This window comes from Sinohyriopsis cumingii, chromosome 12 (genome assembly GCF_028554795.1).
Source record: "Sinohyriopsis cumingii isolate HCF-2022 chromosome 12, ASM2855479v2, whole genome shotgun sequence".
Taxonomy (NCBI): domain Eukaryota; kingdom Metazoa; phylum Mollusca; class Bivalvia; order Unionida; family Unionidae; genus Sinohyriopsis; species Sinohyriopsis cumingii.
In genome coordinates this window covers 5,962,276-5,989,907 of record NC_142972.1, presented here as the reverse complement: position 1 = coordinate 5,989,907, position 27,632 = coordinate 5,962,276, and the positions used below count along the sequence as shown (strand labels likewise).

The following is a 27,632-nucleotide window of genomic DNA, read 5'->3' as shown; positions in this document are numbered from 1 at the left end:
ACTTCTCTGTGTAACATGATCTCCCATTGGTCGATCTAATTAATCAATGTAAGAACAGTAATAGACAAAATTACTGCATCTTCAACAAATATTCCATACTGGCTCATTTTATATATCTCTCATGGGACAGTGCCAATTAGGAATTTAGTGAAAAGTTTAATGACGCTTACAAATCATAGGAACATCAAAATTGATTAGCAAGCCAGCAGGATAAATCAAATAGGAATCAGTTTTTTTTTTTAAATGATAGATTGACAAGATAATTAAACTCTTACATTTTGCTTCTATGTGTAATTTGAAGTCAGAATAATTTTGTACAGATAGTTTTCAAGGTGCTGAAATTAAAATGTCCAATAACTACTGTAATGAAACATTCAAAAAAGGTTTATGAGGGAAACAAATTTATCACTTAGGTGTACACATATATCAATGGATGCAGACACCAAAGTGATCACTGCATCAACCTCCCACCAATAAGACACTGACAAAATCAAAAAAGGTCAATTTAGGATTTGCCTACCAAGCAATATTTGGTACAATCAATTTTTTAATGTTGCTGTCTGTATTGATTAGTGAAACTACAATGGGAAATACAGAAACACAAACCTAGAAAAGCAAACATGCATCACCAAACAGCATATTAATCCAAACATTTGAACAAGAGGCCCAAGTTGAGCTGAGACTGCTCACCTTGCTGATAGCCAAATACAAGAGCAGCTGGCCACAAATTCTGCATCAGTAGGATGCTTTCTGATTGACATTTCTTTTAATGCTGCTGATTGAAAATGTAATGAAAACAACGGTTTCAAGGTTTCTCCAGGTTTAAAAGCTTCATCTACATTTTTTAAATGTTGAAAGACCTCTATGCCAGCTCTCCCATCCAGGCTTGGATATTGGCCCAGTGCACACCCCTGCATGTTGTTAGAAGTGACAAATGGAGACAGAAGCCATTATGGCTCATTGGTTAAAGTGCTGGACTCTGACCAAAAGGGTGTAGGCTTGAACTCAAACCAAAATGCATCCTTGAAGCAAGCTTGTGGTAAACCCGCAGCAAGTTAATTTTGATTATTTTAAGATAACATGAATCCATGCACAAGCCTGTATTAGCGAGTCAAGGATTAGGCTAGTTGGATACATAGCCACAACCTTATACAAGCAAGTCACGGCTTAGGCTAGTTGGATATATAAGCCACAAGCCTGTACATGCAAGTCACGGCTTAGGCTAGTTGGATATAAAGCCACAAGCATGTACAAGCAAGTCAAGGCTAGTTGGATATATAGCCACAAGCCTGTACATGCAAATCATGGCTTAGGCTAGTTGGATATGTAGCCACAAGCTTGTACATGCAAGTCAAGGTTTAGGCTAGTTGGATATATCGCCATAAGCATGTACATGCAAGTCGAGGCTTAGGCTAGCTGGATATATAAGCCATAAGCCTGTACATGCAAGTCAAGGCTTAGGCTAGCTGAATATATAGCCAAAAGCATGTACATGCAAGTCGAGGCTTAGGCAAGTTGGATATATAGCCACAAGCCTGTACATGCAATTCATGGCTTAGGCTAGCTGGATATATAGCCAAAAGCATGTACATGCAAGTTGAGGCTTAGGCTAGCTGGATATAAAGCCACAAGCTTGTCTAACCAAATTAAGGCTTAGGCTAGTTGGATATATAACCAAAAGCATGTACATGCAAGTCAAGGCGTAGGCTAGCTGGATATATAGCCAAAAGCATGTACATGCAAGTCATGGCTTAGGCTAGCTGGATATATAAGCCACAGCCTGTACATGCAAGTCAAGGCTAGCTGGATATATAGCCACAAGCTTGTACAACCAAGTCAAAGCTTAGGCTAGTTGGATATATAAGCCACAAGCTTCTTCTTGTTGTTGTAGGGTTTAACGCCATTTTTCAGCACAGGATAGGCTATACATGGCGGCCAGTATTAATGGTGGAGGAAGAACCCGGGAAAACACCGGAAAGAACCACCGACCCACGAGAAGCTACTGGCAAGCTTTCTCACATACCCACATTGGCCGAATCCGAGACTCAAACCCACGTAGACAGAGGTGAGATGGCAGTGATCCGTAACATAGAGCGCTTTAGACCACTCGGCCACTCGGGGCCCCCCACAAGCTTGTACAACCAAGTCAAGGCTTAGGCTAGTTGGATATATAAGCCACAAGCCTGTACAAGCAAGTTAAGGCTTAGGCTTGTTCGATATATAGCCACATGCTTGTACAACCAAGTCAAGGCTTAGGCTAGTTGGATCTATAGCCACAAGCCTATACAAGCAAGTCAAGGCTTAGGCTAGCTGGATATATAGCCACAAACTTGTACATGCAAGTCAAGGTTTAGGCTAGTTGGATATATAGCCAAAAGCCTGTACAACCAAGTCAAGCCTTAGGCTAGTTGGATATATAGCCACAAGCCTGTACAACCAAGTCAAGCCTTAGGCTAGTTGGATATATAGCCACAAGCCTGTATAAGCAAGTGCAGGCCTAGGCAACTAGTTGGATATACAGCCACAAGCCTGTACAAGCTTGCACAAGCTTTCATGTTTATATCCATATGCTTGCACAAACTATCTAGCTTGCTTTATAAAGTAAAAGAAGCTTTCTGCAGCGAAGATTATTCCTGCCATCAGATCAGAATGAGTTGACTACTGTGGTTTATTCACAGGAAAGGACCTTTACTCCTGCTCTTGTTACTAAATAACTTGTGCCATTGTGCTATAAAGCACACACACACATACACACACACACACGCATGTAGTGAAACTATACACCTATACTGCATATCAATATGAATCACAATACACAGATATGATATGATACACTACTGACAGACATATGAACTTAATGGTCTTTTTCTCTTTACAAAATCTGTCAGTAGTAAACTGGTGTGCTCCTAGTCACCACACCCTTTGCCCGCTTTTAGTCTTCATTCTGTGTCTACACTTAAAGTTACAAGGCATTACAGTGTTATCTTAAAAGCACAAAAACATAGTAAATTTCATCATGGAAGGAAAATCTCATCTAGAACAGTGTGGGAGTGGAGATAACTAACAACCAGATTCATTACATTGTAGTTGCTGCATACTGTGGCCACGGGCATTTGTTTATGTAAAGGCACTCATTTCTGTCAGAAAAAATGGAAATTATTCATTATGTCTTAGGTTTTTACATAAGGCTGAGATTAACAAACTTTGTTTATTCCTATCCCAAAATCTGACTGAAATCATTTTCAGTTGTGTTCATATATAATTTGAGAGAAAAAATTGATTTTAAATAATTCACTACAATTGCAAAGTGCTCACTGACATTTTGAACAAAAACACTACTTTGGAATTATTGTGAATTCATTCTGGATTGTATCATTGTGACATATCAAGACTATTGGTACATAAACCTATTCAAGACTATTGGAACATCAGCACATTCAAGTATACTGGAATTCATTGGGAACATTCTTTACTCTTGGACTTGTGATGGAGATTATTTTAGATTTAGTTCACAATATTTTAAATCTTCTTAAATTTTTACTTCATGTTTGTTTCTTTCCATTACTTAGTTTGAGACCACAAAGTCATAACAATATATCAAATTAATATTTTACAGTATAATCAAAGTGTGAATCCAAACTGATTACTGAGCACCTAGTGAATTTAAGTGTCTTGGAAATGGTAGTTGTACAACCCTTGAGTCATATTGCTAAGATAGCTGTAGTGTGGCAGTCTAGATAAATGTATAGTGCTAGAGCATCATGCCACAGACAAGTAGCATTATGTCCCACCCAGTCACATTATCCTGACACCAGGCCAGCCAGTCCTAACACTAACCTCTTAACAATATCTTTTTATAAGTCTTTGGTATAACTAAGCCAAGATTCAAACCAGCAACTTCCCACATCTGAGGCGGACACTCTAACCACTTAGGCCACCAGAGTGGTTCATGAAGGTGGTGACTATGTAGACTGTTGTGTAAGAGAGAGTCCCTTTGTTGTGATGGAAGATCCCTCCTGTAAGGCTGAGACCTGGGTTGATTTATCAACCGGTCTAGAAGATCAGTGAACCATGATCATTGCAGTGGGACTAAGAGAATGATATGAGCAGCGGAAGTTCTGACATTTTGTAGCAGTTGACGTAGCAGTCAGAATGGTGGGATGGAGTAAACAGACAATCCCAATGGAAGCTGCAGATTCATCCACTGCCCATGTTTACTAGTTCAGGACAAGGAAGACGTAAAAGAAAAGTTTATTGTTGAGTCTGGTTGAAAACAAGACCAGCAGAGGCTTACCCAAAATGTGAAAAGGGGTTCTGTCAGTAAAGATACCATTCCATGAGGACTGCTGTTATGGAGCAGTTAAGATACCATTCCATTAGGACTGCTGTTATGGATCAGAAAAGATACCATACCATGAGGACTGCTGTTATGGATCAGTAAAGATATCATTCCATGAGGACTGCTGTTATGGATCAGTAAAGATACCATTCCATGAGGACTGCTGTTATGGATCACTCAAGTCCATGAGGACTGCTGTTATGGATCAGTAAAGTCCATGAGGACTGCTTTGCCTGACATGAATATTCTATCCGCTAATAAGGCAGACTGGAAGGGTGATGTTGTCTAAGGTGACCCAGCAAGGAGGTTCCAGGTTCCAAAGCCTCTAAAAAGAGGTCTTTTTGATGGGGATGTTTTGGAGAGGAATGAATGGATGTAGAGGGTGCTGATAGTCTGAGGATGCATCTGTTTGAATAATTTTGCAATGGACACTGGAGGCAATTCCCATTATTATGCTTCCTGGCTGATTGCAATGAGCCAGGAGTGAGTGTCAAGGATCGATCCTTTATATCAGGACTCTCAAACTCAAATCACCACAATGGCCACATGAGGAATATTATTTATATCGGCCACATCACTGAAACCTTTTCATACAGCAAATGCAGCTCATAATTATAAAAGGCAGCTTGTTGCAGTGTTGGAAAAATAGGTAAATGATTTAACACTCAAATTTTATCAAAAACGGCTGGCTGTGAAGAAAAGTTCAAAGTATTTCACAGTCCACATGCAGCCCACAGGTTTATATGTTTGTAACCCCTGCTTTAGATCTTGTTAAGCCACAGTTGAGATAAGTTCTCTTAAGAGGGTCACAGCTTTCAACAGAGCATCCCTTAGAAGGTATTTACTGTGGCTGATGTTAGCTGGTACTATAAGGATTCTGGGTAGAATGAAAAAGGTTAGCTGGTACCGTAAGGATTCTGGGTCGAATGAAAATGTTAGCTGGTACCATAAGGACTCTAGGTAGAATGAAAATGCTAACTGGTACCGTAATGATTCTGGGTTGAATGAAAATGTTAGCTGGTACCGTAAGGACTCTAGGTAGAATGAAAATGCTAACTGGTACCATAAGGATTCTGGGTTGAATGAAAATGTTAGCTGGTACCGTAAGGATTCTGGGTAGAATGAAAATGTAGCTGGTACAAAAGGATTCTGGGTATGATAAAAATATTAGGTGGTACCCATAAGGATTCTGGGTAGAATGAAAATGTTAGCTGGTACTATAAGGATTCTGTGTAGGAAGAAAATGTTAGGTGGTATTATAAGGATTCTGGCTAGAATGAAAATGTTAGCATAAGGATTCAAAAAAAGAATGTTACTGTTGTTGTGATACATTATAAAGCAAAGGAATTTTTGTCCCATCCACACTCGTATGATGGGTTTATTTCAAAAATGTATTTATGAAAACTTTGTTTTATCAGAACTATTTCACACCAAGTTTCACAGTTTAAAAAAAAACAAGTCACAAAAATATATGATAATAAAATCATGCAAAGTTAGACATAATCATTCTTTTGGAACCTTCTTGGCATTCCAGTGCATTATTAGTTATATAAGCATGCAAAGAACTGTAATCATTGTGAAATATTCTTGCTTAAAGTGAAAGAGTTATCTTTCTTTTCATCTTGACTATGATAGGTATGGCTCATAAATTCAAAACCTTGATTCATATTCAGCTTTGAATGAGCTACCCTCTCAGAATGTTAATAATGCCATTGGAAAAGTTATCATTTCTTGCCTGTATGTTCAAGATGAATAATCAAAGTACCTGTAGTACTGTAAATCTGTGGTAATAAGTGGCAGGATGACTGATTAAGGATGGAGACATGACTAGTTACATGATGGTGACATTACTAGTTACATGATGGTGACATGACTAGTTTCATGTGGTGACATGACTAGTTACATGATGGTGACATGACTAGTTACATGATGGTGACATGACTAGTTACATGATGGTGATATGACTAGTTACATGATGGTGACATGACTAGTTTCATGTGGTGACATGACTAGTTACATGATGGTGGCATGACTAGTTACATGATGGTGACATGACTAGTTTCATGTGGTGACATGACTAGTTTCATATGGTGACATGACTAGTTTCATGTGGTGACATGACTAGTTACATGATGGTGACATGACTAGTTACATAGAACAGATCCTCCTTGAAGACCTCTATTACTTGCATGTTTACAAACACTGTATATAATTCCACACACAATAAATAAAAACAGGTGCAACTCCTTATACTTTCAATAGAACATTTAAAAAATAAAACCAATAGTAAACAAAACCAAAACAATATATACAAATTCATATCATGAGTCCATCAATCGGGTAAAAAGAATTTCGAGTAATTCTGGATAAGGGTAAGGCCATTTCTTCCTTCTGACTGTAAAGCATTTAAAAAATCTCTGATATTCTTCAACAGTAACAAGAGTTTCAAAATAGCTGCTGTGGTACATACATTGCATGTCAGCAGGGCACAATTATCATTTAGTGCAAAGTAGATATCATCAGAAGTCTTTCGATAAAAGCCCATGTCTTAATGCTCATCCATTCAGAACAAGTAGATACACCAACAATTTATGACATTATACATGGCAGCCATATTCGATGTTTGACTGGAACCATTTTCATCAGGACTTGGTAAAATAATCATCATCAATTCAGGGGTAATAGTGACAACATTTTTAAGACAGTCGTCATGGCAGCCATATTGGTTGTACAACTGCCACCATTTTCATTTGGAAAGAACTAGATATCATACAAATCAACTAGGTATCATAATAAATTGCCTGCTGAAAACCTCATGTTGATAAAACCTGCTGTGGTAGCCACATTCAGTATCAGACCATCACTATTTAAGACTAACACGACATCATAAGTCTTCTAGTGCAAACCCCACATCACTATCAATTTATGTTCATGTCATAATAACAAGATTTAAAAGATGGCTGCCATCGGCATCGTGTTTATTCAGAACCAGCTAGAAGTCATATGAAGTGTTCTAGTGAAATTTCCATGCTGATATGACCATTTGGGTAATTAAAAAATGATTTTTTTTCTCCAGGAGATTTAAAGGAAAAAAAAAAGACAAATTTCAGGAATCATTTATAAAGTCTGATACTTTGATTAAAGACACAATACTGCATCTGAAGGCATACATGCAAAAATCTCTAAGTTACCAGACTCAACCATGGCTACAGACATAATATGATGATTTTGTTGCAAAACTGTTCACTGCAAAATTGTGGTAGAAACATAACATATTTTCTCTTACCACATTTTTCATTTAGCTTTTTTTCATATCAAATTCCAAGACATTTTATGATAAAAAGTAATTTTCAAAGAGGTTTCCAGGATAGTTTTGCTGACTTCAACTTCCTGTTTGATTCCAGGACCTCCGTAAAAATCAGGATTTATTCAAAAGGAGGAGTGAAACTAGGTTGTCTAAATGGATGTTGTGGCAGCCATATTGGACTTCGTATCAGCACCAACAAGACCTCATAAGAAGTTCTGTAGTAAAACCTCATGTTGATAGAAATATTCAGAAGGAGTAGCCACAATCAAGATTTTTAAGTTTTTTCCAATGGTGGCCATATTATATGTTCTGTTTGCACCATTTTCATTTAGGCCAAACTAGATATGATAAGAAGTCTTGTTGCACAAACCCAATATCAATATGGCCTTCATTCAGGAGCAGTGTTGAAAAGCTATTCAGGGTGGTGGCTAAGATGGCCATATAGGACATCAAATTGGCACCACTTTCATTTGGCATCAGCTAGACATAAGAAGCCATTTAGTGCAAAACCCATTTTTATATGGCAACCCATGTAGGAAGAGTAGCCATAAAAAGATTTCAAAATGGCCACCATGGATGCCATAAAGGACATCAAATCAGCACCATTTTCATTTAGTATTAACTAGATACAATAACATGATTTTTCAGCAGAAACTCCATGTTATTATGATCACTCATTTAAAATGAGTAGCAACAATGGCCATAGAGCATTAAATCAGCACCATTTTTATTTAGGACCAATTAGACATCAAAGGAAGTATTTTAGTGTCGATATGGCAATCCTTTCAGGAGGTATAGCGATAACAGTATTTTCAAGATGGCCACTGCGGTGCCCATTCTGGATGTCTGGGCAGCATCATTTTCATTTGAAACCAACCAGATCATGTGATTTATGTGTGTATAAAGTTTTAAGGCAATCCTCCAAGTAGTTTAAGAGGAGCAGCAATAACAAACTTGTGCTAATGGAATGATGGATGACAAATGAAAAACAAATGATCATCCTATCAGCTCTTCTAATCTACAACCAGTAGAGTTTTAAAAAAAAGTAATTTTAAGCTAAATTTAAGTACGGACAAAATAAACAAATAATTTTGTAAGAACTTGTTCCAACTAAGTCGAAGGGTTGGTTATTTTGAGGTTTAATGCCATTTCTCAGCACAAGATAGGCTATACATGGCAGCCAGAAGAAGTCCACAAACCCCTTCCATCCTCAAATGGAAGCTTTCCAAACTTTGGTGTGTGGTCTAGAACTAAAGTTATTCAAAAACAATTTTTCTTCTTTCAGTCACAGCAACCTATACCTGACCTTGTACCTTTTTGATCCCCAGATAAAATAAGTTCATTCTACCCAAACTTTACGTCACCCACTAGCTTTACGCTTCTTGCTTACCACTAGTGCAAGTCATCCACAAAATTTTGTAACATGGTAGATAGTGATGAACTCTGGTTCAGAAATGAAATTCGTTACAGATGGGCAGACGGGAAAATGTAATACATAATATGATCAGGCATATAATAATATTTTCACCTTACTATAAAAGAAATCATCAAAATTTTACAAATTGTAGTGGTAAGTTATCTGCTTTATTTCAAGAATCCACACGGACAAGAATTTTGTCCCTTAGTCCTGAAACCAGACCTGAGTCATTCTTGATAAATTCCAGCATACTGGATCTGACAACAAAAATATTTCCTTACATATCCAAGTTTACATGATATATCTGAGTCATTCTTGATAAATTCCAGCATACTGGATCTGACAACAAAAATATTTCCCTACATATCCAAGTTTACATGATATATCTGAGTCATTCTTGATAAATTCCAGCATACTGGATCTGACAACAAAAATATTTCCCTACATATCCAAGTTTACATGATATATCTGAGTCATTCTTGATAAATTCCAGCATACTGGATCTGACAACAAAAATATTTCCCTACATATCCAAGTTTACATGACATATCTGCAACTGCAGAATTCTTGACTTTGACTTTGACCTTGTCAACCTGGCATCACTGATAGAAAATCACAAAACTTGTCTCCGACAAAGGTCAAGATTTAACTGCACATTTGGTTAATCTATATTTAAATATTTGGGGAAAAGCGCAAAGCAATTTAAGTGGCATCATTAAAGGTAATCTTCAAATATATCCACAATCTGGGTTTGATATATATAAAAAAATTCACTTGTACTTGTTTCTGTTATCAGCTTCCTCATGAAACAATTACAAATTTTAAATCAGAGTCGAGACCTCTGACCTAAAACTCTTCATGGAAGATGGGCTATTAATTTGTTCATTGAAATGCAACTAAATACAAAGTCTGGTCAAAAATCAGTTTTATACGTAACAGTCACTGTGTTGATAAGCTGAATGACATACAAAAATGCAAGCAATGACATCTGACTTGGTCCCAAAAATTAGTTATGTCGAACTCAAAAAACTTCGTTGCGAATGGGTAGATGTAATGGTGGTAAGATCTGCACCATTTTTAATCAGAACCAATTAAACACTGCAAGAAGTGTCTCAGTCAAAACCCGATGTAAATGCTACCCTTTGTGCACCAGGAACAGTGATAAGAGAATATAGCCATTATGGTGCCATGTTGGAAGTCAGAGAACCAACAACACCTAAAAAAATAATGAAAACACCAGATTGTTATGGCTATCAAGTCATAAGACATAGCGAAATCAAGATTTTATATCTGACCACATGACCATGAAGGTCTCACTAGTATCATTTCCTTTTAGGACCTACTAGACACCACATGTAGGCTTTCTGGACCTACTAGACACCACAAGCATGCTCTTAGGACCTACTAGACACTACAAGCATGCTTTTGGGACCTACTAGACACCACAAGCATGCTTTTACGACCTCCTACACACCATTAGCATGCTTGTAGAACCTACTAGATACCACAAGTAGGTTTTAGGACCTACTAGATACCAAAAGTAGGTTTTAGGACCTACTAGATACCAAAAGTATGTTTTAGGCCCTACTAGACACCACAAGTAGGTTGTTAGGCCCTACTAGACACCACAAGCAGGCTTTTAGGCCCTACTAGACACCACAAGTAGATTTTAGGATTTTAGGACCTACTAGACACCACAAGTAGGTTTTAGGACCTACTTGATACCACAAGTAGGTTGTTAGGCCCTACTAGACACCACAAGTAGGTTGTTAGGCCCTACTAGACACCACAAGCAGGCTTTTAGGCCCTACTAGACACCACAAGTAGATTTTAGGACCTACTAGACACCACAAGTAGATTTTAGGACCTACTAGATACCACAAGTAGGTTGTTAGGCCCTACTAGACACCACAAGCAGGCTTTTAGGCCCTACTAGACACCACAAGCATGATTTTAGGACCTACTACACATCATAGGTAGGCTTTTAGGACCTACTAGACACCACAAGTAGATTTTAGGACCTACTAGACACCACAAGTAGATTTTAGGACCTACTAGACACCACAAGTAGATTTTAGGACCTACTAGACACCACAAGTAGGTTTTAGGACCTACTAGATACCAAAAGTAGGTTTTAGGACCTACTAGATACCACAAGTAGGTTGTTAGGCCTTACTAGACACCACAAGCAGGCTTTGAGGCCCTACTAGACACCACAAGTAGATTTTAGGACCTACTAGACACCACAAGTAGGTTTTAGGACCTACTAGATACCACAAGTAGGTTGTTAGGCCCTACTAGACACCACAAGCATGATTTTAGGACCTACTACACATCATAGGTAGGCTTTTAGGACCTACTAGACACCACAAGTAGATTTTAGGACCTACTAGATACCACAAGTAGGTTTTAGGACCTACTAGATATCAAAAGTAGGTTTTAGGACCTACTAGATACCACAAGCAGGCTTTTAGGCCCTACTAGACACCACAATCATGATTTTAGGACTTACTTGACACCACAAGCAGGTTTTTAGGACCTACTACACATCATAGGTAGGCTTTTGGGACCTACTAGACACCACAAGCAGGCTTTTAGGACCTACTAGACACTACAAGTAGATTTTAGGACCTACTTGATACCACAAGTAGGTTTTAGACCTACTAGATACCACAAGTAGGTTGTTAGGCCCTACTTGACACCACAAGTGGCCATGTGACTTAAGTCTATCTATCAATAGATTAGTACTGCAATACAATGTCAGTGGCCATGTGGCATAAGTCTATCTATCCAACAGATTAGAGCTGTAATGTCAGTGACCATGTGGCATAAATCTATCCAAAAGATTAGAGCTGTAATGTCAGTGACCATGTGGCATAAGTCTATCTATCCAATAGATTAGAGCTGTAATGTCAGTAACCATGTGGCATAAGTCTATCTATCCAATAGATTAGAGCTGTAATATCAGTGACCATGTGACTTAAGTCTAGTACTATGTTCCAATGTCAGTGTGCATTCACTTACTTGGACTTGAATCAGTGGAAGATAACACAACCCCCTGCTTCCTCTCCAGCACTTGTTTTTGACTCTGTTTGACACTGATGGCATCTTGTTTCCTGACAAGTGGGGGATGATCTTTGTATATGATAGAAGCCTTTACAAGGTCAGTGCCTGATGCCCATCGTTTAAGTCCAGATGAGGGTCCTCCTGCCCACTCCCCTGTCAACAATTTTAACTGCCTGTAAATAACATCAATATTCAGTTCAGACAACCACTTCAACTGCCAAGAAATTATAGCAAAAAACAAAGTCTTCAATAATTTCAACTGCCAGGAAAATAGATGAAAGCAAGTCCTATCAACCAATCAAATGTCTTGAAATTACAGCAAAGTAACGTTGTTTGAACATTTTCAACTGCCTGGAGATTGCAGTACAGTTCCATCAACAAATCAACTACCTGGGAATTGTAGTAAAGTTCCATCAACCAATCAACTTCCTCAAAATTGCACTAGAGTTCCATCAACCAATCAACTGCTAGGGACACCTGTAAATGGCAGCAGAATTCTGTCAAGCATTACCTAGAAAATGTTGCATAGTTCCATCAACCAATCAACTACATGGGAACTGTAGCATAGTTCCATTAACCAATCAACTGCTTGGGAACTGTAGTATAGTTCCATCAACCAATCAACTGACTGGGAATTGCAGTAGAGTTCTGTCAAGCACAATCTGGAAATTGCAGCTTACATAAATTCTACAAACTTCAACTTACTTAAAATGAGATCAAAGTAAAGTTCTCATTTCCAAGCAATTGAAGTGATTGACAGAACTTTACAATACTGTTACTACTACCACTACTATCATAATACTAATAATAATAATAATAATAATAATAATAATAATTTATTTAAAGAGTGTAACCAAATTACTACCAACTAATCTCCCATAAGCCCCCCATCCCCAACTATGGTAAGAAAATAAATTGTTCATAAAATTCAGTGTTATTCATCTGTACCGCCTTATGACAAAAAATATAAAAAAATAAAGAACAAAACGAAAATGAACAATGTCAAATAATATGTTATAGTCCACCATACCAAAAAATGTTTCATATTTATGTTATTAAACTCAAGTACAAGTTGTAACACAGTGTCACATATATATTTTATGGTATATAGATGGCAATTCTCTTCACTTTTTAATTACTGTATCCCTGTGGTATATAGATGGCAATTCTCTTCACTTTTTAATTACTGTATCCCTGTGGTATATAGATGGAGTCTAGCTGTGTTTGTGTATTAAAGCCAATTTGGTCTTATGCTTCAACATGGAGTATGGAGGTGTTTTTATACAGGATTGCAGTAACACAAAAATGTATTCCCTCCTCAAAGGGGACCCCAGGTGGCAGAGTGGTCTAAAGTGCTCATATTTTCTGATCACTGCCATCTTCTCACCTCTGTCCACGTGGATTCAAGTCTCAGGCCCTGCTAATGTGGAATGTGAGAAAGCTTGCCAGGAGATTCCCTTGGGGTATTGGTTCTTACTGGGTTTTTTCCAGGTTCTTCCTCCACCATTTGTACTGGCCACATGTACAGCCTATCATGTGCTGAAAAATGGCATTATACCTAAAGCAACAACAACCCCTCCTCTAGGAATTTGAAAATATGTCCATTTTGCCTGATATTGTCCCTGATGCATTTCAAGTTGTCACAGTGACTGGAAATCATTGACATAACTGCAACTTTGCTGCATACAGTGTGACTCCACTTTCCATTATAACACAAATTCAGATATAACATGATCATGGCATGGCTTCTGAAACTTCAGATACCTGTATTTTTGTACATAACAAAATATTTTTTCAAAGTACAAGAGATAATATATCAAAAGTTTATTATCATTTTGGGAAAGAGATCGCATATGAATTCAAACTTAAGCAAATTGTGGCATGGCTGCTAAAATTTCATATACATGTATTTTTCGCATACAAGAAAAAATTACTTAAAAGTACAAAAAGTAACATGTAAAATGTTTATCATCATTTTGGAGAAGAGATCACGTATACAGTCGAATATAACATGATCATGGTGTGGCTCTTGAAATTTTAAAATTTTACCAATTTCCTGAAGTTCTGTTCCAAAATAAACATTATCGGAAATATGGATATCTGAATCAATGGCTGGGCCTTTTGATCTTAGTTTTGTTGAAAGATGTTAACTCATAAATATTAATCTTATCAGTAGTGACCCATGAACAATAAAGCCATCAAGTCTTCATTGTGTTCATCTTCAATGTATTCCGTGTACAATTCTTGCCTCAACAATAGCCAACATGTTTGTTCTTAATACTGCATGCACAACCAAACACCAAACAATGCGGTGGTTGATAAAAGATTCTAACTTGAATTTATAAATCAATAGTTTAATTACATTTCTAACCATCAAAGTCAATCAAACAGCTAAACTTGTTCAAATAACAAAAATAAAATGGGACATACTGAACCATACATGTGCCTATATTTCTTTACGTAATTTTGCTATTATTTTTCCATTGAATTCAGACACAAATTGATCTGGGACAAAATTACTGAATATTTTAAACTTGTGTACATATTCTTGATGGAATGACATGTATTATTGATTCACTTTGTGGGAAAAGATCAGTGGGTGAGTGCACAGTGTTGATACTCTGCTTATGAAATAGACATCAATCTGTCGTTTCACTGCATTGATACTCTGTTCATGCCATAGACATCAATCTGTCATTTCACTGTGTTGACACTCTGTTCATGCCATAGACATCAATCTCTACGTTTCACTGTGCTGATACTCTGTTCATGCCATAGACATCAATCTCTATGTTTCAGTGTTGATACTCTCTGTTCATGCCATAGACATCAATCTCTACGTTTCACTGTGTTGATACTCTGTTCATGCCACAGACATCAATCTCTACGTTTCAGTGTTGACACTCTGTTCATGCCATAGACATCAATCTCTATGTTTCACAGTGTTGATTCTCTGTTCATGCCATAGACATCAGTCTCTCTGTTTCACAGTGTTGACACTCTGTTCATGCCATAGACGTCAATCTGTACATTTCAGTGTTGATACTCTGTTCATGCCACAGACACCAATCTGTACATTTCAGTGTTGATACTCTGTTCATGCCATAGACATCAATCTCTACGTTTCACAGTGTTGATACTCTCTGTTCATGCCATAGACATCAATCTCTACGTTTCAGTGTTGATACTCTGTTCGTGCCATAGACATCAATCTCTACGTTTCACAGTGTTGATACTCTGTTCGTGCCATAGACATCAATCTCTATGTTTCACAGTGTTGATACTCTGTTCATGCCATAGACACCAATCTGTACATTTCAGTGTTGATACTCTGTTCGTGCCATAGACATCAATCTCTACGTTTCACAGTGTTGATACTCTGTTCGTGCCATAGACATCAATCTCTATGTTTCACAGTGTTGATACTCTGTTCATGCCATAGACATCAATCTCTATGTTTCACAGTGTTGATATTCTCTGTTCATGCCATAGACATCTATCTCTACATTTCACTGTATTTCTCTGTTAATAAGTATAATTTAAATGCAGCAATGAACAAAATATCATTGCACACCCATTAGTTTTATTCCCCCACCCCCATCAATTTTTAGATGTATTCATCATTTTCTTCAGTTAACTGACTTGGTTTGTTATAACACAGGTCAGTACATAACACGGTCAGGTTTTATGGACTCCAACCAATGTGTTATAGCAGGGTTACACTGTACATATACGCAACTTAAACAATGAATGCAAAATAAACAGACAAGGTAGGATTCCACATTATGATAGGTATTGTATCATCACTCTTGTATTTCAATACATATTGTCTATACATATCATGATATGTAATGTATCATCACTCCTATATTTCAATACATATTGTCTTGCCTGCTAAATGTAAAATAAATATCATGATATATACTGTATCATCACTCCTATATTTCAATACATATTGTCTTGCCTGCTAAATGTAAAATAAATATCATGATATATACTGTATCATCACTCCTATATTTCAATACGTATTGTCTTGCCTGCTAAATGTAAAATATATATAGAGGATCTCAAATGGGTAACGATTTAATACTGAATTTATGAAACAAGTTGAATAATGTCCAGCTTTTGCGAGCCAAGGCTAGCAAAAGCTGGACATTATTCAACAAGTTTTATAAATTTAATATTAGAGCATTACCCATTTGAGATTCTTTTTATCACATAGTTTTATTTCAGTGGAAATTATTATTTATCACAGTTTTTATTTCAGTGGAAATTATTTAGATAGAAAGAATAATTTCATTGATTCTGACAGACGGTGCACCTTTCATTTGTTGTGCATAAAATATAGTCCCAAACAAAGTTGAACTAGTAAAAGTAGATTGTACATTTTTACAAACTATAAATCAAAGAAATATCTTCCATCCAAATAAACAGAACATTTTATATGATAAAATAATTTTTCAAAACAGAACGATTAATGCGATGTGATGCCACACTGATATGGTAAACAGTAGGCCTAGATTACATGTTTACCCTAAAATGTCACTTGCACAACTAAACGTTACATTGTTGTGATTTTTACATGAAATAGGATTAATGGATGCAGAAATTCACACACTTACTGCAATGCATTTGTGACCGGATATTTACAGTATTTGACTGGAACAATAGACTGTAAAGAAGACGTAGACAAATTTCTTTTTGAGTCGGATTTGCATTCCATATATACTGCGTAAAGATGATGTGGTTGGATAAAGTTCTGTCAGTTAGGAGATCCGTATATGTCCTAATTCTTCTGTGAACAGAGGTGAGTTTATTTACTTCTGTAAGTTAACATTTAAACCATGTCATCAAATAAGCAATACCCTTAGTTTTACACCATTTTTCTCATTATGATATTGTTATACATGACATAACAAACCCCTGTGGGGGTAACATATCCATATTCAGACAGCGGAGGTAATTTTTCCTCAATTTCCTTTCGCGAGTCAAGTTCAAAAATGGCTGCCAAAAATGTTCATTCAAAACCAAACTTTTAAGAAGGTGGGGTTAAAAACATTTTCCCACGATTCCAGCCAATCAGCAATGAGGATACTGCACAATAATTTCATGGCTTTATTTGGACCAATCAGAATGATATCAAGTGATATTTTAACATGTGGTAATATCAAAAATATGGAACTGCACATACTATAGGAAAACTATACCTACTATGTGATAAATATCACGATATGTAATGTATCACCACCCATGTATCATGAAATGTATCATATGACAACTAAGTGGAGAATACACTTTTCTCTACTGATTTATTTATTCATCAATTAGGAAATAAGAGACAGACAGACAGGCAATGAATTAAATGTGTACATAATCTTCACCTTTACCATCAATACCAACCTTTGCTTAAAGCACAAGTTACACAGCCATGAGCCCTTAAACATTGTCTCTTTACAATGATTGCACACACGGAATCGACACTTGGGACAGATGTCACCACGGTTAAAGATGACACCCAATTCACCATGGCAACGAGCACACATTTTACTAAGGTCATCTCCAGGACGAAGGACACTCTGCATGCGTAGACTCTGGATTTCAACTTTTAATTGACTACAATGAGAAAAAAATGTCACATCAAATAAATAAACACCAACCATAATCATTAGAAGTTTTCTTACCATACTTTTTTGTACACCATCAGGACATTCAAGACTACTAGAATTGATTTGTAACATTGTATATTTTTATTTTACTTGTGAGGATCATTTGGGATTTAAATCATAATACTGTGTCTCTTACATTTTCACCCTTTATAGAGAAGAGAAATAAACAACTTGTTGATTTTACTTAAATTGTTGGTTTTACTTATTTCTTTTACTTAATTTATGACAAAGAGTTTAATATTTTTATTATTTTTTACCTTGTGTTTTGATGTTTAATATCTGAATCAGGTAGAGAAGATTAGGTTTCAGCTATCTTTAAAAAAATACTGATATTCAATTTTGATTTTTCAAATGACAAGTGTATTGTTAGGTGTACGTTTCATCGAATCTTATAGAAGAATCACAAATATTTGTAAATTTGGGGTATTCTGTCAAGGAATTAAATAATGAAATAGGAGAGGAAAAAATCTCATGATGTATAATCATGCTGAAAGTACCCTTTATCATCTAAATCTGAAATGGCAATTGTTTTGTTAATTAGGAATCAGCCATTATTCTTCAATCCATGCTTCTATTATAATCTTTATCAGCAAAGAACAAATAATGACTGATACATGTAATCCCTTGTTTTCATTTCAATATCTACTGGTATTCATCAACAGCTCAGCAATATCAGAAATAAATGCTTATTCATAACTCCTTGTCACTAATCACCTTGCCCTTGTCACTGTCACTAAACACCATGCATGTCATTGTCACTAAACACCATGTATGTGCCATTGTCACTAAACAAGAATGTATCATTGTTACTAAACATCATGTGTGTGTCATTGTCACTAACACAATGCATGTCATTGTCACTAAAGACCATGCATGTCATTGTCACTAAACACCATGCTTGTCAATGTTACTAAACACCATGAATGGCACTGTCACTAAACACCAAGAATGTGACATTGTCACTAAACACCATGCATGTCATTGTCACAAAACACCATGAATGTCGCCATCACTAAACACCATGAATATGTGCTTGCCACTAAACACCATGCATGTCACTGTCACTAAAAACCATGAATGTGTCATTGTCACTACACAACATGCATGTCATTCTCACTAAACACCATGCATGTCACCATCACTAAACACCATGAATATGTGCTTGCCACTAAACACCATGCATGTCATTGTCACTAAAAACCATCAATGTGTCATTGTCACTAAACAACATGCATGTCATTCTCACTAAACACAATGCATGTGTCATTGTCACTAAACAACATGAATGAATCACTGTCACTAAAAAACCATGTGTCATTGTCACTAAATATCATGCTTGTCAATGTCACCAAACATAATGCATGTCAATGTCACTACACACCATGCATGCTTCATTGTCACTACACAACATAATGTATCACTGTCACTAAATGCATGCATGTGTCATTGTCACTAAACACTATGCATGTGTCATTGTCACTAAAACCATGCATGTGTCATGGTCACTAAACAACATGTGTCATTCTCACTAAGCAATATGAATGTGTCACTGTCACTAAACAACATCAATGTATCACTGTCACTAAACACCATGCATGTGTCATTGTCACTAAACAATATGCATGTCATTGTCACTAAACACCATATATGTGTTATCATCACTAAACAACATGCATGTGTCACTGTATTTAAAATGACACCATGTAGGTGTCATTTTCACAAAAAAACAATATGCATGTCTTAAAATGAGTTTGGAAGTTTACTTACCCAATACAAATTAGATTAAAAAAAAGTCCAAGTGAATACCACAGACCACTGGACGTGCAGTCTTATTGTTTTACTTTAGTAAACACGTTTGATGTAAAAACCTTGGCATTTTCTATGCAGTTCCACTGAAGAGTCACTCCAAAGACAATGATGATAAATGGTTTAAAGGTTCTGAGGCAGGAAACAATGATGATAAATGGTTTAAGGGTTTTGAGGCAGGAGACAATGATGATAAATGGTTTAAGGGTTTTGAGGCAGGAGACAATGATGATAAATGGTTTAAGGGTTTTGAGGCAGGAGACAATGATGATAAATGGTTTAAGGGTTTTGAGGCAGGAGACAATGATGATAAATGGTTTAAAGGTTTTGAGGCAGGAGACAATGATGACAAATGGTTTAAAGGATTTGAGGCAGGAGACAATGATGATAAATGGTTTAAAGGTTTTGTGGCAGGAGACAATGATGACAAATGGTTTGAAGGATTTGAGGCAGGAGACAATGATGACAAATGGTTTAAGGGTTCTGAGGCAGCAGACAATGATGACAAATGGTTTAAAGGACTTGAGGCAGGAGACAATGATGATAAATGGTTTAAAGGACTTGAGGCAGGAGACAATGATAACAAATGGTTTAAAGGACTTGAGGCAGGAGACAATGATGATAAATGGTTTAAAGGACTTGAGGCAGGAGACAATGATAATAAATGGTTTAAAGGACTTGAGGCAGGAGACAATGATGATAAATGGTTTAAAGGTTTTGAGGCAGGAGAAAATGATGATAAATGGTTTAAAGGTTTTGAGGCAGGAGACAATGATGATAAATGGTTTAAAGGTTTTGAGGCAGGAGACAATGATGACAAATGGTTTAAAGGATTTGAGGCAGGAGACAAGGATGATAAATGGTTTTAAGGTTTCGAGGCAGGAGACAATGATGATAAATGGTTTAAAGGTTTTGAGGCAGGAGACAATGATGATAAATGGTTTAAAGGACTTGAGGCAGGAGACGATGATAAATGGTTTAAAGGACTTGAGGCAGGAGACAATGATGACAAATGGTTTCAAGGACTTGAGGCAGGAGACAATGATGATAAATGGTTTAAAGGACTTGAGGCAGGAGACAATGATGATAAATGGTTTAAAGGACTTGAGGCAGGAGACAATGATAATAAATGGTTTAAAGGACTTGAGGCAGGAGACAATGATGATAAATGGTTTAAAGGACTTGAGGCAGGAGACATGATAAATGGTTTAAAGGATTTGAGGCAGGAGACAATGATGATAAATGGTTTAAGGGTTTTGAGGCAGGAGACAATGATGATAAATGGTTTAAAGGTTTTGAGGCAGGAGACAATGATGATAAATGGTTTAAAGGTTTTGAGGCAGGAGAAAATGATGATAAATGGTTTAAAGGTTTTGAGGCAGGAGACAATGATGATAAATGGTTTAAAGGTTTTGAGGCAGGAGACAATGATGACAAATGGTTTAAAGGATTTGAGGCAGGAGACAATGATGATAAATGGTTTTAAGGTTTCGAGGCAGGAGACAATGATGATAAATGGTTTAAAGGTTTTGAGGCAGGAGACAATGATGATAAATGGTTTAAAGGACTTGAGGCAGGAGACGATGATAAATGGTTTAAAGGACTTGAGGCAGGAGACAATGATGACAAATGGTTTCAAGGACTTGAGGCAGGAGACAATGATGATAAATGGTTTAAAGGACTTGAGGCAGGAGACAATGATGATAAATGGTTTAAAGGACTTGAGGCAGGAGACAATGATAATAAATGGTTTAAAGGACTTGAGGCAGGAGACAATGATGATAAATGGTTTAAAGGACTTGAGGCAGGAGACATGATAAATGGTTTAAAGGATTTGAGGCAGGAGACAATGATGATAAATGGTTTAAGGGTTTTGAGGCAGGAGACAATGATGATAAATGGTTTAAAGGTTTTGAGGCAGGAGACAATGATGATAAATGGTTTAAAGGACTTGAGGCAGGAGACGATGATAAATGGTTTAAAGGACTTGAGGCAGGAGACAATGATGACAAATGGTTTCAAGGACTTGAGGCAGGAGACAATGATGATAAATGGTTTAAAGGACTTGAGGCAGGAGACAATGATGATAAATGGTTTAAAGGACTTGAGGCAGGAGACAATGATAATAAATGGTTTAAAGGACTTGAGGCAGGAGACAATGATGATAAATGGTTTAAAGGACTTGAGGCAGGAGACATGATAAATGGTTTAAAGGATTTGAGGCAGGAGACAATGATGATAAATGGTTTAAGGGTTTTGAGGCAGGAGACAATGATGATAAATGGTTTAAAGGTTTTGAGGCAGGAAACAATGATGATAAATGGTTTAAGGGTTTTGAGACAGGAGACAATGATGATAAATGGTTTAAAGGTTTTGAGGCAGGAGACAATGATGATAAATGGTTTAAAGGACTTGAGGCAGGAGACAATGATGATAAATGGTTTAAGGGTTTTGAGGCAGGAGGTCATACATTTCAATATCAGGATATTTATGTTTAATATCCCCAAAATTCAATGAAATTGGAATCGTGTAATTGTGCATTCATTTATCACAGACTCTCAAAGAATTTGCTTTTAGATAAAAATATTTTGTGTTTATAACATATATATACATATTTCTACATATGTGTCTCATCATTTTTTAAGATCTATTTTTCTTACAGTCATTAGCTGTCAAATGCATTTACCATATATACCGATTTTTAGTCATTAACTGTTAAATGTATTTACTATTCTTAATTTTTAGTCTTTAACTGTTAAATGCATTTACCATTCATACTGACTGTTAACCATCCACATGTCATCTTTCACTTTGTGCTTATATATTTTATTTTACATACTAATTAAGTAACTGACCATCAACTGCTGTTTGGGTCATGTTACACGACCGTTACAGATTAAACACAAGTTTGTGACTGCCATCACTGACAATGTCACTCATCCAATTTTACTCCGAGATGTCAGACTTTATTGGTTTGGATATTAATGATACTGGAGTAAATGTGGAAGTATCCTAGATGAGAAAAGGAAAGTAAACTCCCTAAACTGGTAAAGGGAAAAACCCAATGCCAAGAATGGCAAAATATGCATCAAAGATGAAGTCCACTGTTATCAAACCAGTGAAATTGTGTAAAGGGAGATAATTCTTCCAAGAATTATTTTGTGGATGGCACATCCACAAGCAGGGTTGGATCAGCGGTCAAGGAAAAGACAACCGGACAGAATTTAACTTACCTGAATAAATTAAACCCAGAAAATATCAAAATTTTGCATGAATTATTTCATATTAATCCTACCTATGATGGTACTCAAGATAACATGGCTGTCACAGATATTTTGGACAGGCAACAAGACATATTAATTGCTGTCCCCCAAAACTCCTTACCCAAATCTTACACTCCACCTGTAGTTCTTTTATGATGATAAAAATACAGCTGCTTCTTTATGCAACACTGATCAGAATATAATAGATGGTGCAGTGTTTTATTATTTTCACCCATGAAGTTTGCCCCTTCATATGTACCGTGTGCTATAAACATGCTAGTGTACTTGCCCCGCCATATGTACCGTGTGCTATAAACATGCTAGTGTACTTGCCCCGTCATATGTACCGTGTGCTATAAACATGCTAGTGTACTTGCCCTGTCATATGTACCGTGTGCTATAAACATGCTAGTGTACTTGCCCCTTCATATGTACTGTGTGCTATAAACATGCTAGTGTACTTGCCCCGTCATATGTACCGTGTGCTATAAACATGCTAGTGTACTTGCCCCGTCATATGTACCGTGTGCTATAAACATGCTAGTGTACTTGCCCCTTCATATGTACCGTGTGCTATAAACATGCTAGTGTACTTGCCCCGTCATATGTACCGTGTGCTATAAACATGCTAGTGTACTTGCCCCTTCATATGTACTGTGTGCTATAAACATGCTAGTGTACTTGCCCCTTCATATGTACCGTGTGCTATAAACATGCTAGTGTACTTGCCCCGTCATATGTCCCATGTGCTATAAACATACTAGTGTACTTGCCCCTTGATATGTACCATGTGCTATAAACATGCTAGTGTACTTGCCCCTTCATATGTACCATGTGCTATAAGCATGCAAGTGTACTTGCCCCTTCATATGTACCGTGTGCTATAAACATACTAGTGTACTTACCCCCTTCATATGTACCATGTGCTATAAGCATCCAAGTGTACTTGCCCCTTCATATGTACTGTGTGCTATAAACATACTAGTGTACTTGCCCCCTTCATATGTAACGTGTGCTATAAACATACTAGTGTACTTGCCCCCTTCATATGTAACGTGTGCTATAAACATGCTAGTGTACTTGCACCTCACCTGTTAGTACTGAGTGAAATAAACACCCCCATGTATACACAATAGTATATAACGAAATAATCTGGAACAAGTCCCCATCTTTTGACTTTCATTTTCTTACAAAGAAGCTGTTTGTTTGTTTAAAGCCCCATTGCCTTCGTTTGTTTAAAGCCCCAGTGCCTTCATTATGTACAAAATCATCTGAATAATAGTTAATCTTGAAAAAAATTGGTCCTAAACATCATTGGGTTCCATTAAAACCAGATAACATTGATATTTCATCACATTACATACCAAGCAATTTCTAGCTCGAATTGAGAAACCTGAAATGTTTCACATGTGTACAAACTAATCCGATGTTGATCGGCAACATCCATGGGCAAACAGATTTCAGTCAAAAGCTGGATCACAAGATTTGATGATGTCACTATTGTAACATAAGACGTCAACACCACACTAAGCTGGATTGTTTTCAGCCTAAGTTCACACTTCAAAGTATTCCAGCACACCAAGATTCATCAGAGTATTATTTTTATCTCATGCATGCTTTTTCTTCACAGATCTGCTTGCCTCTCTTCATTCCCTCTTGAATCAATATGTGTGACGTGTGGTTATTTGAATAGTCACTATCAGACTATGTCAGTTGAATCACATCACTACTTTTGCAGCATCCCCCCCAAAAACACAGAAATACAAGCGACCTCATCAACTGAATTAAGGGGTGGTTCTTCTTAATTCTAAGCTAAATATCTGCATGTTGCTCAAACCTAACATCTTGATTATTTCAAAGAATGATTTCTGTCAGATAACAAATCATTTCCATCCTTCCAAACTTGAGTTAGAATGGTCAAATTTATGATAAATGGTGGCTTTGGGGCTTTGACTTTTATTGTACTTGAGGGGCAATGCAGAAATATAATGCAACACGTGTATATTTAAAATACAATGGTACAAAAGACCATACACGCCAAAAATGACATTTGCGCAATTATTTATTAATCAAATTATATGAATTCTATAAAATGTGGTTGGGCTTACATTGTATTATATCCCATAAAACACACACACACACACACACACACAAAAGCATTGATTATAACCTATATTTATATATGGACATTATAAACAGAAAATTTAAATGAACATGCTCCAACTAGGTACATGGTGTATATACAATACAACTAGGTACATGGTGTATATACAGTACAACTAGGTACATGGTGTATATACAATACAACTTGGTACATGGTGTATATACAATACAACTAGGTACATGGTGTATATACAGTACAACTAGGTACATGGTGTATATACAATACAACTAGGTACATGGTGTATATACAATACAACTAGGTACATGGTGTATATACAGTACAACTAGGTACATGGTGTATATACAGTACAACTAGGTACATGGTGTATATACAATACAACTCGGTACATGGTGCATATACAGTACAACTAGGTACATTGTGTATATACAGTACAACTAGGTACATGGTGTATATACAGTACAACTAGGTACATGGTGTATATACAATACAACTAGGTACATGGTGTATATACAATACAACTAGGTACATGGTGTATATACAGTACAACTAGGTACATGGTGTATATACAATATTACTAGGTACATGGTGTATATACAATACAACTAGGTACATGGTGTATATACAATACAACTAGGTACATGGTGTATATACAGTACAACTAGGTACACTGTGTATATACAGTACAACTAGGTACATGGTGTATATACAACTAGGTACATGGTGTATATACAACTAGATACATGGTGTATATACAGTACAACTAGGTACACTGTGTATATACAGTACAACTAGGTACATCGTGTATATACAACTAGGTACATGGTGTATATACAACTAGGTACATGGTGTATATACAACTAGGTACATGGTGTATATACAACTAGGTACATGGTGTATATACAGTACAACTTGGTACATGATGTATATACAGTACAACTAGGTACATGGTGTATATACAACTAGGTACAAGGTGTATATACAACTAGGTACATGGTGTATATACAACTAGGTACATGGTCTATATACAACTAGGTACATGGTGTATATGCAATACAACTAGGTACATGGTGTATATACAATACAACAAGGTACATGGTGTATATACAATACAACTAGGTACATGGTGTATATACAATACAACTAGGTACATGGTGTATATACAACTAGGTACATGGTCTATATACAATAGAACTAGGTACATGGTGTATATACAATACAACTAGGTACATGGTGTATATACAATACAAAATTAGGGAGACAAGAAGAGGAAGGTTAGTAAATTTATACATTAAGTTGTAGTCTCTGTCAAATCAAACAGATTCCACTTTTCATCCACTGAATTAGATTGTAAGTAAATGCATATATATTTGTACTTTCTCTAGTTTCCTTTGGGATTCTGTTCCAAATTAGTGATCATGAATACTGAAAACTTTTCTTAAAGAGTACTTTATTTGGTGTTGGAATGGAAAGGTGATTAGCTGAAAATAATCTTAAATTGGGAGTGTTGCCTTGTTTTCTAGCATGAAATAGTTGATTGAGATATAATGGGGCTATATTGTTTTCTAGCATGAAATAGTTGATTGAGATATAATGGGACTATACTGTTTCTAGCATGAAAATAGTTGATTGAGATGTAATGGGGCTATGTTGTTTTCTAGCATGAAATAGTTGATTGAGATATAATGGGGCTATATTGTTTAAAATTTTGTGCACAAGTCTAGCCTTTCTCAAAAATATTTGTTCACTTACTGTTAACATTTTAATATCATTCACTGCTTTCAGCATTAACTGAGTGTGCAAGCTCTTTTTTGTCAGAAGTGTTTACCCAGATAACATTACAGTAGCCTAAGTACAGTTGTATTTAACATTTGTAATATATTAACCTATGTTTAGTTGATAGATATGGCCTTATCTTACTAAATAACCACAGATATGAACTGACTTTATGACACATAACTTGAATATGTTTATTCCATTTCAAATTGTTGTCAACTCTCATCCCAAGGATTTTGTCAAGGGTAGCCATTTGCAGGCAAATTTCATTCAACTTAAGATTCAAATTGTTATTTTCCAATTTTGCTCTCTTTTGTTGGGTAACAATCATTAAAATTATTAAGCTATGTAATAACAATGGGTCAATATTGCTGCTATTAAATGACATGTATGGGGTATAACATGAACGGGGGCAATATAATGACTTTTATGAGTTATGATGTGAACTAAGGCAATATAATGACTTTTACGAGTTATGACATGAACTTAGGGCAATATAATGACTTTTACAGGTTATGACGTGAACTTGGGGCAATATGACTTTTACAGGTTATGACGTGAACTTGGGGCAATATAATGACATTTAAAGAATATTGGAATAAACTGTGGGCAATATAATGACGTTTAAGGAGTGTGACATGAACTGGGTGCAACATAATGACATTAAGGAGTATGACAAACTGGGGACAACATAATGACATTAAGGAGTATGACATGATCTGGGTGCAATATAATGACATTTAAGGAGTATGACACAAACTGGGTGCAATATAATGACATTTAAGGAGTATGACACAAACTGGGGACAACATAATGACAATAAGGAGTATGACATGAACTGGGTACAATATAATGACATTTAAGGAGTAT

At 36.4% G+C, this 27,632-nt stretch overlaps 1 protein-coding gene across 1 annotated transcript in view; it reads right to left on the bottom strand.

Annotated features, from left to right (window-relative positions):
• LOC149785949 (uncharacterized) overlaps window positions 1-27,632 on the bottom strand; it is a 213,286-nt gene that overhangs the window by 120,592 nt on the left and 65,062 nt on the right. The window contains exons 3-4 of the mRNA XM_089976201.1: window positions 17,530-17,742; window positions 12,088-12,302 (exon numbers count right to left, since the gene is read on the bottom strand). Of these exons, the coding sequence (XP_089832327.1) occupies window positions 12,088-12,302; window positions 17,530-17,742 (428 nt within the window). The remainder of the gene's footprint in view (window positions 1-12,087; window positions 12,303-17,529; window positions 17,743-27,632) is intronic.